The sequence below is a fragment of the Balaenoptera acutorostrata genome, chromosome 5 (assembly GCF_949987535.1).
Source record: "Balaenoptera acutorostrata chromosome 5, mBalAcu1.1, whole genome shotgun sequence".
Lineage (NCBI taxonomy): Eukaryota > Metazoa > Chordata > Mammalia > Artiodactyla > Balaenopteridae > Balaenoptera > Balaenoptera acutorostrata.
This window is the reverse complement of record NC_080068.1, coordinates 105,413,566-105,428,716: the sequence shown is the minus strand read 5'-3', so window position 1 is coordinate 105,428,716 and position 15,151 is coordinate 105,413,566. Positions and strand designations below refer to the sequence as shown.

Below are 15,151 nucleotides of genomic sequence, written 5' to 3'. Positions count from 1 at the left end.
CAGATCACAAATCAACTTATGGGACACTTACTTAATGTTTGTGCTGTTCTAGACCTAAAGGAACATCTCATTACAGAGAACACAGAAAATAGAAAAATGCATGGAGAAGAAAATAACGGTCAACACCACAGGTGATATTTTGGCGAGTCTCAGGCACATATGTGCATGTGTGTATGAGGATGTCTTCATGCATTTCAATATACAGAGGTTTAAAAATAATATAAAAGAATGTATAGGCTCCTGATGTTAAAAATGCATTGTAGATCTTTGTTATTTGAAAACATGGTATTTATCAGCTGTGTGATTTTTGGAGACGGAAACTAGGTTCTTGCTCAGTTTTACAATTGTAAATCGTGTTGCAGTGTGTACCCTTGCTGCAGCATGATATCCTTTTTAATCTGATCGCTGAGTGTTTCCATGGACAGACTCCATCAAGTGCAACTGCTATGAAGGTGTCTGATAATGATAATGTGGGTCTCCTAGGCCCCTTGTTTCATATCACTCAGGTGCCTTCTGGATGGGTTGAATGAATTTATATTCTTATCTACAGAGTGTGAAGTGACCATCTCAACATATCTTACCACCATTAAATCCACCACCATTTAAAACAACTTTTCCTACTTGCTACTTGATTCCTTATTTTATCTGTTTCACTTCCCTGATGCCTAGTTAGATTTAATTATTGCTTATTTATTTATTTCAAATGGTTTTGGGCCATTTGCATATCTTCGGTGGTAAGTTATCTGGAAAGACCAACGAGGTCTTCTCCTGGCTGCCACATCCCGCCTTGGACAGTGTGATTTTATTTATTTATTTATTTAACATCTTTATTGGAGTATAATTGCTTTACAATGGTGTGTTAGTTTTTGCTTTATAACAAAGTGAATCAGTTATACATATACCTATATCCCCATATCTCCTCTCTCTTGCATCTCCCTGCCTCCCACCCTCCCTATCCCACAAATATATACAATGGAATATTACTCAGCCATAAAAAGAAAAGATATTGAGTTATTTGTAGTGAGGTGGGTGGAGTTAGAGTCTGTCAGACAGTGTGATTTTGAAAGCACATTTCCCCTAGATTTCGGGCAGTGATCTGAAAAACCCTGGAGCAATGGAAAGCTTGGAAGGATGCGGCTTCTGTGAGCTTACTTGTTTGTGTCTTTAATAATCCCTTTGCATGACACCTATCCTCTGAGGCTCTCAAAGTGCGTCACAGGAGCAATTAATTGAGCATCGCAACACACGCCGGGTGTAAATATTTATGCGGCCTCATTGGTGGCTGTGACACTGGGCACAGAATAGTTAAGCTGGGAGATAATAGTCACCAGGAGACCACAGCCCACGAGTCCCGCTTCCAGCTCAAACTGTTGCTCTCTGCTCACCATGTTAATACTCAAAATGATTCTGTTGGGTAGCTCTCCCTGTCCCAAGTTTATAGACGAGGAAACAGAGGACTCAGAGGGCTCCATGACTTGCCCAGTCCCACGGAAAGCAAGAGACTTGCCACCGGCCTGTTGGACCCTCAGATCCTTGTTGCCTCCCGGGGCCCTTGCCTGCAGGCAGTGGCGAGTCATGCTTTGGAGGGATTTTGCAGCTGCCGTCTGGGATGCTTTGTGCTTAGCTCTTGGCACTCTTTCAAGTTGCCTGAGATGCTGCAGAAATTAACAGTAAATCAGTCAGGAAGGAGCAGATCATTTATCCGGGTCCTGAGAGATCTCTTTTGACACTTTCCACACGCAGCCCCTTCCCTGACATCTTGGTCTTTGATTAAAGCCTCAGAAGACTCCCCAGACTTGCAGCTCCTGACATGTGACATGGAAATGATATGTTTCTGCGACTGTGTACAGGGAGCTTGATGCAGGCAGGGCAGGCCAGGCCGTGGAAAGAAGGCAGCACCTCAGAGCAGGCAGGATGCAATCCTGAGCCCAGGGACTTTGAATACGAGGCACCCTCTTCCCGGGATCCTAGGAGGAGCTTCAGGGTTTTTTTTTGTTTGTTTGTTTTTGTTTTTGTTTTGTCATATTTTATCATGACACATCAATACATCCAGGATTTATTTTTCAATCCATTGACGTTTAACAGAATCATGTTGAAGATTAAACATGAATTGAGTTTTAAATCTGCTTCCACCGCTTGACCTTAGTCTATGTTATTTCAAAGTCATTGTCATTTCCTTCAGCATGTCAGCCCTATCACAATGCCTGTACTTTTCCATTGGATGACCTGAGATCATTTTTTTGTTTGTTTGTTTTTTCCTTAACTGTTTATTTTATGTTGGAGTGTAGTTGATTAACAATGTTGGGTTAGTTTCATGTGTACAGCAAAGTGATTCAGTTATATATATACAGATATCTATTCTTTTTCAAATTCTTTTTCCATTTAGATTGTTACATAATATTGAGCAGAGTTCCCTGTGCTATACAGTAGGTCCTTGTTGGTAATCTATTTTAAATACAGCAGTATGTACATGTACATTGCTTATATGCGGAATCTAAAAAAATATGTTGCAAATGAACTTATTTACAACAAAGAAATAGACTCACAGACTTAGAGAATGAACTTATGGTTACCAGGGGAGAAGAGTGGGGGGGGAGGGATAGATTGGGAGTTTGGGATTGACATGTACACACTTCAGGTTTTAAATTAGGATTTCATCCTCCTTCTGACCTTGGCCTCAGCTGACTTTTATTTTATTTTATTTATTTTTCCCCTCACCCGATTTTTAGAATCAAAGATCATTAACATTGAAAGCATGTTTGAGGTAATGTCCAATTCGTGGTTCCAAGTTTCAGATTCTCAGAGGTGGGACTGAGGTCTTTGGACAGCTAAAAAGGGTGGATCTGAAGGGGAAAATGCCTGTTCAGGCACAAGCAAGGCTCAGTTCTGGCTGGTGGGATTTCCCCATTTTGCAGATGCAGCTAAAGCTTAGAAGAGAGAAGTGACGGGTCTAAAGTGGCACAGCAAGCAACCGAGCCCCGGGATTGGCCTTATTATTTACTAGTCGATGCAACAACTCAGTCCCCTGAGTTCCCTGCAACTGGCAGCTTCCTCCTAATTGTAAGGCTGTCTGGAAGCGGTTTATCTGCTGACTCCTCTTGGCGGGGCCCCAGAGCGATGGTGCTCATTCATATGTCCTATCCTCTGGGACGGTGCACCCCAGGGCCCTCTGTGTGTCAATGCAAGCCAAGTGGCTTAGCAGAGGAAGCAGTGGCAGAGCAGGGACCGATGTCGTTATTCCAGCTGAGCCTGAAAGCGGGGAGGGAGGCTGGAAGGAGGGGTCTGGGGAGGCGTGCCGGACTCCACGGTTCTGTCTGGCTGGAATGCAGACACTATCTCGACACTGGCAGCTGACAAGAGCTCTGAAAAGGCTCCTGTGTTAACACTCTTTGCAGCCTGACAGCCCAGGGTGATTAATGAAAGATGCTGCTTGCAAACTTGCTGGAGATTTGATGTGTTCTCTCAGTGCTCAAGCGAGGCCCATGTGTTAGCAAGCTGCCTCTTGCCAGGGAATTACGAAGATGCTCCCTGGCTTCCTTTAGTCAACCGCATCCGTCACACGGCCACATGTGAACGAGCTGCAGCTGGATGGTGTGTAGCTTGGCAGCCATCCTTCTGCCCTTCCCACCCGCCTGCTCCTTTCTGCATCTGGGCCTGAGTGAAGCAGGTCTCTCTCTCTCTATTTCTGCTTGGATAGGCAGCTGTCCACGTGGTGGGCATGGAGTATGAACTGAACAAAGCTGGCCTCCAGAGGTTTGTGGTTTTCAATATTTAAGGCTCATTTTAAATGAAGATATTCAATTTCTGAATTATTTTGAATTTTTAATACTTCTTAATAATTTAAAAGGTTTAATAATTTTTAAAGGGTACTAAATTAAACTCCCCCCACCCTCGCTGCCTGGGAGAACTGGATCTGATGGAGTGGGCAGAGTGCACTCAGGTTCTCTTATCTATGGGAATAGAGTTTGGATGGTGTGTTATTCTGGTCCCATAGAGAGGGGACTTGGTCCTGTCTCCAGGGTCAGGCTCCTGGCATGGAGACTAATTCCTCATCACATCCTTGAGTCTGGTGTACGTGGGCCCCTCTGGGTCTCCCCAGGCACCCACCCCTGGTCCAGAATGCGGCAGCAAAACCCTTGGGGAATGGTCGGGGTGATTTCATCCCCCTCTCTCAAACCTCCAAGATTAACTGGCTCAGCTCCACACCTCACTTTAAGCTCTGCCTCTGAAAGGAAAAAGACTAGAATAAAATTCTCTCATTTGGGGGAAGATGATTGATCTTTTTAAGAGTCAGTAAACTCATTTTCAATATAAACCAGAAAGAAATGAAAATGGAGGTAAACTTTATAAATTCATTCCCTTCTGCCCGCTCTTTGAACATTTATCTACACCATGTTGGGAATTGTGCACTTTACAGAAATCATTTCACCCAAACTTCTTAGCAATTCTTGTTGGACAGTATCTTTATCTCAGTGTTAGGGCTATGACGGGATGTTTGTGCTGGATGGGACCACAAACTGGCCTTTTCATTTTGCAGATGGATTGATGGAGGCCCAGGTCAATCTCATGGGGGAGTCAATGGTGTCATGCTTCCCACCCAGCCTGTCTGATGGCAGGGCTCACCCTCTTCTCTCCACCTCTCTGAGGGAAGGGTAGGGTTTGCATTAGGGAGCCATGGAAGCTAAGGTGTGGAAATGCACAGTGAGCTTGGAGAGCAGGTAACCTGAAGGATAAGCTGGAAGGACTGTGTCAATCTCGAGATGTCATGGAGCTTTGCAAGGCAGAGGATAAAGGATGCTCAGAGCCACATGTTAGGAAGGTGACGCAGGAGCCCATATGATGGAGTGTGAAGGGAAGGACTGGGATGTCACAGTCTCAGTAAGAGGTAGTGACAGGCCTCAACGCTGGGCGTTTTTCTTCCTCCCCATGTGGCCACCAAAGCCCTCCTCTGATCACCTAGCACCTGCCTGGTGGAACTCACACTCGTATCACCAGAACAGAGCACAACGCCATTTCTCAAACCTTCTACACCAGGCCCCCAACTCCTAAAAGGGAGACCAGGTACGTAACGCAGTGCCTGGAACATGGCTCGTGCACAGAAATGTGCTGTTGAACGAGCATGAGGGAGAGGATGGGTGAGTGGATGAAGGTGCTCAGGTGCAGGGAAGCACAGGTAAGAGGGCATCCCTCGAGTAAGACAGCCTTGAGCCGCGCTGCAGTCCCCGTCTGGGTCTATACACAGACTCATTCTCCCCCAGCAAGGCCTGGAGGTTGCCAGCGCATTAGGAACCTGATACACGGGTGTGCACACCTCCCACACAAATCCCCCTGGGAATAGGTTCTTCCTTTTCACTATAGATTCAACGTTGGAGAATATCTCCCAACTCCATATTCCTTTGAAGCAGATGAAATTCACACCAAGGTGGAATCAGATCAAGACTCATATTTAATAAGTGAAGAGTGGGTTCATTCTATTTTTGGGGGGGTGATGGAAATGTTCTTTTTAAAATAGTAGTATAGTTGATTTACAATGATTCAGGTGTACAGCAAAATGATTCAGTTATATATATTCTCTTTCAGATTCTTTTCCATTTTAGGTCATTATAAGGTATTGAATATAGTTCCCTGTGCTATACAGTAGGTCCTTGTTGTTTATCTATTTTATATATAGTAGTGTGTATCTGCTAGTCCCAGATTCCCAATTTATCCCTCCACCCCCTTCCCCTTTGGTAACCATAAGTTTGTTTTCTATGTCTGTGGGTCTATTTCTATTTTGTAAATGTTCATTTTATCATTTTTTTTAGATGCCACATATTAGTGATATCATATGATATTTGTCTTTCTCTGTCTGACTTAACTTCACTTAGTATCTCTAGGTCCATCCAAGTTTCTGCAAATGGCATTATTTCATTCTTTTTTATGAACATACAATATTCCAATGTATATATGTACCACATCTTCTTTATCCACTCATCTGTCGATGGACATTTAGGTTGCTTCCATGTCTTGGCTATTGTAAATAGGGCTGCAATGAACATTGTGGCACATGACTCTTTTTGAATTATGGTTTTCTCAGGGTATATGCCCAGTAGTGGGACTGCTGGGTCGTATAGTAGTTCTATTTTTAGTTTTTAAAGGAACCTCCATACTGTTCTCCATAGTGGCTACACCAATTTACATTCCCACCAACAGTGTAGGAGTGTTATGGATTCATTTTTTGTGAAAGATGTTCTTGACTAGTTCTAAGAATCTCCTGTGTTCTATTTTGTTTTTACAAAAAAATATTTGGGAGGATGCAACTCCCTGAAGCGATCCCGAGGAAAACATTGACAGTGTTTGGCATTATTCCAAACTATAAAAAGCTCAAACCCACCATGACCCTCTGGGCTGGAGTAGGTCCAACCCCACTCCTACCCCCTCAGCATCCTGCCCTGCCAAGGCTCTTGAGCCTTCCCTCCTCTGAGCTCCTATGGCAGCACTTCTGGCTCTAATAGCATACTTAGTATAGTTAAAAAGCAGTGTATAGTTATTAATTTCTTATATAAATTTTATATTAAATTTTACTTGGGCTTTTTCTTTCTTCAACTAGATTTTAAGTTTCTTGAGGACAGAAAGCGTGTCTGGTAAGCTATAATCCCTCTTGTATAAGCTATCTATGTTCCTGAAAAATATTGAAAAATGAAAACAAAATTATTTGGCAGTTTGATGGATATTCAGCAGACGAGTGAGTGGAGCAGAGCAGGGTGCTTTGCGGTTCTACTTTAGCTGCAGTGGGCAGAGCAGCTCCTGAGTCCACCATCCCCTCCACTCTCTCTCTGTCCCTCCCCTGCTTGTTCTGTCTTCTCTGTCTTCTTCCATTCTTATCCCTCTGTTAAAAGTTTCTTTTATCATCTACTTCAGGATCCACTCTGTGCCAGGCACTGGGAGTAGTACAATCTCACAGCATCCTGGTGCGTCCTGCTGGGTCCTGACTTTATTCTTCCTCCTTCCCCCCCTTTGTACTCCCCTCCCTTCAGCAATGTTTATGGAGTATCTCCTGCATAGGAGCTCCTTGTGGACAACCACAGAAAGATGGCGGGACCCCACCCTATTCCATGCATCCTCTGAAAGCACTTGGCACCCTCCGTAAAGCTCTAAGCTTGTGAACTCTTTTGGGAGGACACTTTCTGCACAGTGCGGGGGCCCAGAGGGAACAGACACCCAGGGCAGCTGGAGAACAGGTGGGGCAAAACCAGAGAAGTCGAGAGAAGACCAGCAGCTGTGGCCGCCCGGCCCGAGCTGTGACCTCAGGCGTGCCTGGCCAGGAAGGCTGGCAGGGGGCCTCCCTGTGCACGGAATAGAACAGGGAGGCCGTCTCCTTGAGGAGTGGCCTCCTGGGATGTGAGAAATGACAACCACCTGTACCTTGTCCTCTGGAGTTAACTATTGCTGCAGGTATTAGTGACAGAAGGGAAAAATCAATAGTCCATGAGGCGATGAATTGGGAAGGGTCTGAATGTGGGAAACGTGAGTGACACTGTTAGGAATAGCTCCATCAGGAATGGGGAAGGAGAAAGAGACTTGCGCTTGGAGTGTGCACCTTGGCTTTGCTACTCTCTCGAAAGTGGACTTGGGAAAGCCCTCCTCCTCCCGCTCCTTAGTCTCCCCGCTGGGCTCCCACAGGCCTGCATCTGCTTCTGTCCCACATGCACGTGGCACAGTATCCTGTGATCTATTATACACCAGATGTTTTTATGTTCGTCCCCACAAGAGGCTGAGCATCTTGATGGCAGGTGCTGTGTCTTCTTTATTTTTGATTTTCCTGGTCCCCAACGCAGTGATCTCTCCCAGGTGGGGACAACATTCTCTCCCATCTCCCTCCCACTCTCTCACACTGGGTCCCTATCTTATATCGTCTTCCCTCCATCTCATTTACATAATGGGAAGGGGCAGAGCGAGAGCTGGGCCCAGAGGCCTCTTGCTCCAGCTCCAAAGCTTGCCCTCTTGATAATGATGCTTGATGCTGAGGTTCTCAAGCTTGAATGGGCATCATAATCACTGGGAGAGCTTGTTTAAACCCAGGTGCTTGGACTCCAACGCCCAAGTTTCTGATTCAGTAGGTGGGGCCTGAGATCCTGCCTCCCTAAGCAGCTCCCAGGTGATGCTGGTGCTGCCGGCCCTGGGACCAGCCCTAAGAATCGCTGCTAGGAGGCTTCGTAGCTATGACTGTGGATGTTCTTCACAGGAGTTGAATGCATGTGCCTCTTCTTCATAGTGGAGAGTCTTGACATGAGTAGATTTGAGACTCATAGGATCAGAAAACAAAATTCACATGCGGCATCTTAGAACCCAGAAAAGGCCCTCGATTTGAAGTCAGACTCGGAATGCAAATCCAGCTGTTGACAGTTACCAGCTCTGTGACTGTGACCAAGACATGTCACCTCTCCCAGGCTCTCTTTCCTCATCTGTGAAATGGGAATACTATTACCTACTTCAGAGAATTATTGTGAGGATTAAATGCCACAGTTCCTCTCATGGTTTCTGGTACTGGTTAGGCATTCAACTATTGATAAAAGTTTGGACTTGATTGGAAAACATCAATCAGGATGTTTCTGTTTCTGCCCACATGGGCACAGGGCACAGAATAGAAGTGGGTACTGGGGATTTAGCAAGATAGATTCCATGGGACATTCTAGGAAACATTCATCTTAATATTGTTGACAGGTTGGGGGTAATGGATGTGCATGTGATCGTGTGTTTTTCTTGGATAGTCTCCTGGGCTGTATCATCTGCGTGAAACCCCAGCATTGAGCTTTGTATTTTACTTTGTACATTACGGGGAGGTCCATGCATGTTTGAGTTTGGGGGTAGGTGGGGAAGGACAGCCCTTCTGCATCTGTCGCCAGAGTTGACCCCTACACCTAACTAAGGGATGGCAGTAGTGAGGGCAGTGACGTGGAGTGCTAGGGTTGTTTCAGAGATTAGTACTAATGATTATGTCCACTGTTTACTATATACCACACCCAGCTATTCAGCTTCGAGGAAGTTATTTACCCTCTCCAGTCTGCATTCTTCTCTCCTATAAAAGGAAACCTAGTAAGAATGTGATCGCTAGGATGCAGTGAGACACTACCTATTAAGCTCTTTTTTCATTTTTTTACTGGAGTATAGTTGATTTACAATGTTGTGTTAGTTTCAGGTGTACAGCAAAGTGAGTCAGTTATACATATGCATATATCAACTCTTTTTTAGATTCTATTCCCACATAAGACATTACAGAGTATTGAATAGAGTTCCCTGTGCTATACAGTAGGTTCTTATTAGTTATCTATTTTATATATAGTAGTGTGTATATGTCAATTCCAATCTCCCAATTTATCCCTCCCCCTTCTTTCCCCCTTGGTAACCATAAGTTTGTTTTCTACATCTGTGACTCAGTTTCTGTTTTGTAAATAGGTTCATTTGTACCATTTATTTTTAGATTCCACATATACGTGATATCATATGGTATTTCTCTGCCTATTAAGCTCTTACAACAGCGCCTAGCCTGTGGTGAGTACTCAGTGACTATTAGCCTTTGTTATTTATTGAGAACCTACTATTTTCCAGGCACGCTACAGAGGTCATGCATTTATTCTCCAAACACAGGGACTGCTTTAGGTCCAGCGGATCCCTGGTGGTCAAGATAGTCTGCTCTTGTATTTTTTGTTTTCTTTTGGCTGTGCTGCGCTGCTTGTGGGATCTTAGTTCCCTAACCGGGGACTGAACCTGGGACCTCAGCAGTGAAAGCACAGAGTCCTAACCACTGGACTGCCAGGGAATTCAATCTACTCTTGTTTTTCTTATTTTTTTTTCAATGTTTCAATTTTTATTTGTATATTTTCTTTTTTTCTTATTAGTTATCTATTTTATACATATTAGTGTATATATGTCAATCCCAATCTCCCAATTCATCCCCCCCTTTTCCTCCTTGGTTTTCAAACACCATTTCTAAAATACGCAAGGTATTGAGAGGGTAATGGGCTTGTCGGAGCGAGATCGCCGCTGAGCTAGCAAACAGGTCAGCTGAAATTTCAATCCAGCACCCACAGACCTGTTCTGTTCTGCGGCCCTGCCCACCTGTAGCACTGTCCTTACTTCATCATCATCAGATGCCGATATTAATTATAATTTGTGTGGAGAACGAAAACATCAGTTTAATAGTTATGAAGGTATGATGGTAGATCCAAATATGTAGTTTTCACACATTTTGATTTGATTTATAGATCTCATTTACTAATTTATATTCATATAATACTTTCATTATAAAATATGCAAAGGTACAGAGATTTGTGTGTCTAAGGGATTTTTTAAAAAAATTCGGGTTTATAAATGGTTTGGAACAGGTTGCAGAAACACCATCTGTTGCTCTTTTTAATATATCTTGAGCATGCTCTGACATATTCTGAAATAATTTGCTTTGGAAAAAAACACTGTGCCCTCTGTCTCTCTCTTTGTTTTTTCAAAAGTAACTGTAAATATTACTTTGATGTATGTAATCGTTGCAACCATTTCCATTTGAAGGAAGACTTCTAACCCTTCCATCTCTCATCTCTTGCTATTGTCAAGAAATAAGAAAAACTGACTTAAAATGCAGCATTCAAATGTGTTTGATGTAAACATTGAAGAAGTCTGAGAACAGCCACAAATTTTCCTTTGCTTAATGCAATCTTGAAAATATTTCAAGTATTCTGTTTTATAGGCACGCATCCACTCTGCTTAGGGAAAATATTTCTTCAGCCACATCTTAGCATGTCAAGATTGCTTCTGGTGCCTGGCACTTAGTAGGAACTGAACAGATGTTTGGCGATTGACTTGAGTTGAAGTTCACTGGGATGCAACGGTTGATATAGCAGTCAGAGACCCTTGGGTACCTCTAGGCACAGAGACAGCTCCGGCAGGGCTCGGCAAGGGGGTTCTGGCTGGGTGAGGGAGGCCTGCAGCCCCTCTGAACATTGTGGTGTTGTCCAGGATGAGACCTTGGCCAATGCAGAGCTGGAGCTGGCTTCAGGATTGGTCCCTTGTCAGTCATTTCATCAAGTAGCTTTTCTTCTGAGCTTTAAGACTTGGTTGTGAGCCCCTTGGAGACAGGACATTGCCTCTCATCTCTGCATTTTCAAGAGCCCGTGCAAGTCCTAATGCCATAATTGCTCAGTAAATGTTTTGCTCAATTGAAGGACAAAGAAAAGAAACCAAACGGGCACAGAGCTCCCTCTATTCTCCTCGCTTCCGAGACCTGGCTGTGAACTCATGGCCTGATCCATCCATGATTCATCACTTAAGTCATTCAGCAGCTGTAGGATGTAAGCTTCCCCCTGGCTGTCTCTTGGGCTGTTTAGATACCTGGGTGGGTGGTGGAAATAGCCCTGGTCTGAAATGCTGTGGACACCTGGGGGCCTGTTTTTAAAAATTTTTTCAATTAAAAAATTTTTTTATTGACTGTTTTTCCTTGCATCTGATCTTCGATTTTTTAAAATTGAAGTATAGTTGATTTACAATGTTGTGTTAATTTCTGCTGTACAGCAAAGTGATTCAGTTGTACATATATATACATTCTTTTTTTATATTCTTTTCCATTATGGTTTATCACAGGATATTGACTAAAGTTCCCTGTGCTGTACAGTAGGACCTTGTTGTCCATCCATTCTATATATAATAGCTTATATCTGCTGACGCCAATCTCCCAATCCATCCCTCCCCCATAGCCTGTATCTGCATCACATACTTGCTGGCAGTTCAACCTGAGTCAAGTCCCTTCTTGTTCTGGACCTTGGTCACCGTGTAACCTTTAAGAGCAATGACAGCAATACAATTCTATCCCATTAACATTTCGTGTGTGTGCGTGTGCGTGCGTGTGCGTGTGTGTGCATACGTGTGCGTGTGTGTGCACGTGCTGGTCAGCTAATTTGCCGCAGCATCAAAATTTTTACTCCTCTATTAACAAAGAAGGAAATATTCTGACCTATTTTCTGGCAGAGCAAAGTTCTGGAATTTCAAATCACGGGATTCTTCTTTTGTTGTTTTTCTATTGCCCCTGTGATGAAAGAAAATAGATTATAGTCAGGAAATTGTAAGAAGAGAGGGGAAAAAAAAATAATTAAGTGCATTCCTTCATAGAAACAACCATCCAGTCAGATGTAAGTAATTAGCATCTCACACGTAATTCTAAATCTCTCTTTGCATTTCCACTGGGGTTAAACAAAATCTGAGTTTAAAGTAATCCAATTACTTCAAACCTTTTTTTTTTTAAAAAACGTAAGTGCTTTATTTTACAAGGGGCAATAGCGTGGGGTAGAATAAGCGCCCCCATCAGAATGAGGACGTGGGCTCTCCCACATCAGGGGGCTCAGGGTGGTGCCCTCCTTAAGCTCTCTGATTGTCCATTACATCACTCTGTACAGCGAAGAGCTCACACCTGGTTAAGGGGAGGCTGTCAAACAAGGACAGTGCCTATGGGCTAAGGAATGTCCTAGATGCTTTCCTATGTTAATTGAATTCGGTCAAAAACTAGCAAACATCATCCGGTTTAGGGAGGCAGATGATTTAGAAATAGCAACTTGGATTCAAATAATTTGTATTGAACTTCTGTATAATTTAGTCACTTTGAGATGGTATTTTCTATGAAGAAATTAACTTATTTTAAATTGAGTTAATTTGTTCAAATTCAGTAAGGCATTCTCTATCATAAACCATCCCTAGTTCATTTCATTAGCCAAGTTTAATATACTTCCATTTCTTGTGCAGGCATTTCATGAGCTTTATCAGACATTTAAGGATGATCCTTTCCTCCACAAATGTTCCTTGGCAGCTACCTGGGTAGCTCCTCTGACCTCTTTGCCCCCCTGCTTCTCTCCCCTTGGGCCACACCTGCTACTTCTTGGTCCTTAGATTTTCTCTCCTCCCTCCCCCAGGTCTCTTCCAGGGACTGGTCCCTCTTTTTCAAACACCTGTTGTCTTCCTTCTTCTCCTGCATCTAACTCATGCTTCTGAGTTCAGCTCACATCACTTCCTCAGAGAAACCTTCCTCCCCTCTGAGACGGACCCCTTCACAGAACTTGTCTGAACTTTCATTGTCCTTTGGTTTAACACGTAGCTTGTATTCATGTCTGCTAAGCTGCAGAACTGCCATCTCCATGAGGGCAGAGACTGCAGCGCTCTGCATGCCCAGGGTTTGGGTCAGTGCCCGACCTGCAGTGGATGTACACGGCGGCGCATGTGAACAAAGGTCTCCAGGAAATGCCAAAAGATGACTTGAGACTCTATCTCCATCTAGGATTTTGTGTGAAGCCTATTGACTGCAAGATGATAAATACAAAAAATAGTGAGTTGTTTGGATATATTTTGTCATTGTGTAAATTGATCATCTAGAAAGATGATGACATTATTCTGTTATTTTTCATTTTTTTTGTTATTCCATGTTTACACAATTATTTCATTGTATTATTTCATATATTTTATTATTTCTTTTTTAAAAATTTATCTGGGTTAAAGCTCTATTCGTAAATCTATGTCTGCATTCTGACTTCATTTCTAAGTTCTAAACATGAACATCTAACTATTTTTGGGACCTTTCTAACTGGTCCTCTGTCAGACCCAGGCCCTTTTCCTAGTGAGTTTTCCTAGTGAGCGGTTCCATTGCTCACATAGTTTCCCAACCAGCAGCCTGGGGACTCACCTTAAGTCTTCTCTTTCCTCCCCTCTCCATCCTCACCATCTCAACAATTTGCTACCAGGTCCTAACAATTGATTCCCGAACATCTTCTCTCTCCACTCCCGTAAGTGATACCCGGTCTTAGTTCTATTTTTAGAACTAAGTTCTCTCCAGCCTGGACTTTGGTGTTGGCCCCCTAGCCACCTGGGCTCCAATCCACCCACCAAACTGCAGTAAGAACAACCATCTTTCTAATTAGCAGAATACTATTGAGTCACCTCCCTGCTTGAAAATCCTCACCACTCCTCTATTTCTGCAGGACAAAGTCCGCACTCTTTACCGTGATAACCAAGATCCCCGCCCCAGTGGCCTTGAATACAATTTCTGTTGTTTGTGTTCTCATTTCCCGCCACCCTCTCCCTCTGCCAGGCCCCCCCGCGTTGTCCTCTCTCTGGGTCATACTTTTGTATGCTCCCAGATCTTCGATTAGATTTTTCTCTTGCCTCCATTGGATCTGGCAAAATACTTTCCATTCTTTAAGGTTTAGTTCAAATATTAGTTCCCCATGAGGTCTTCTGTGTTGCTTCCTCTTTCAACCCTTTTAGTATTTTTGGTATATCTCTGTTTTACCATTCATTCATTTGTTCATGAATCCATTCATTCATTAACTCAGCAAGTAATATTGGATCTCTCTTGTGCCAGGCTGTATGTGGTCATTAAAGAAGACATATGAAGCCTGCCTCGTGAATCTTTCATTGCTGTTGGGAGATAGGCCATAAACAAGTAAATAAGCAATCATATTTTTATCATATTGCCTTGTATGTGCCTTGTATGTGTTCATGTGTTCATGTTCCCCTAGAGTAGGGGATTTTTGCCAGCAGAGACATATCCTGGGAATTTTTTCTCTCCCAGCACAGGGACTCGCTGACCTCAGGTGTGACCTCAGGAATGTTTTTAAGATATGAAATGAAGCATTGATAATGAATATATAAAATGCCCCACCCAATGGGCTCATACACAATAGTGAACCACACACTCAGTTGTGTATGGTCCTTTAGGTCTCTCTGATACCAGGGAGATTCTGACCTGTCCCTGCACTGAGAAGGAGGCCCCCGGTTTCATCATATCGCTCAGATATGGGCAGCGTTTCTGTGCTCTGACAGCCAATATAACGTTTGCTGCAATGGCTTTAACCAGTTCAATTTTAGGAGAATGGTGGGATTCTGGGAATTTCCTCGAGAACCCAACAGGCTGGGAGCTTCCTCTGACCTTTCCAGAGAATCTGTTTTTGCTTTTTTCTCCTTAGGAAGAGAGTTTAACTCAAGCTCTTTTTCTATTTCATCTTTATAGTAACTTTCAGTAGTAAATGGGTGGGCATCCTTTTCAGCTTTGTGCTACAGATGAGGAAACAGGGACCCTGAAAGTGGAGGGGAATTGGTTCAAGGTAACTGGGCTGGTTGATGGCCCATTCGGGGCTCCACA

General features: G+C 43.5%; 1 protein-coding gene across 1 annotated transcript in view; it reads right to left on the bottom strand.

The window, feature by feature from the left end:
• Window positions 1-13,147, bottom strand: part of CLNK (cytokine dependent hematopoietic cell linker) — a 118,613-nt gene extending 105,466 nt beyond the window's left edge. Inside the window, exons 1-2 of the mRNA XM_057546318.1 lie at window positions 13,020-13,147; window positions 11,981-12,052 (exon numbers count right to left, since the gene is read on the bottom strand). Coding sequence (XP_057402301.1) covers window positions 11,981-12,052; window positions 13,020-13,147 — 200 coding nt within the window. The remainder of the gene's footprint in view (window positions 1-11,980; window positions 12,053-13,019) is intronic.
• Between the last annotated feature and the right edge of the window lie 2,004 nt (window positions 13,148-15,151).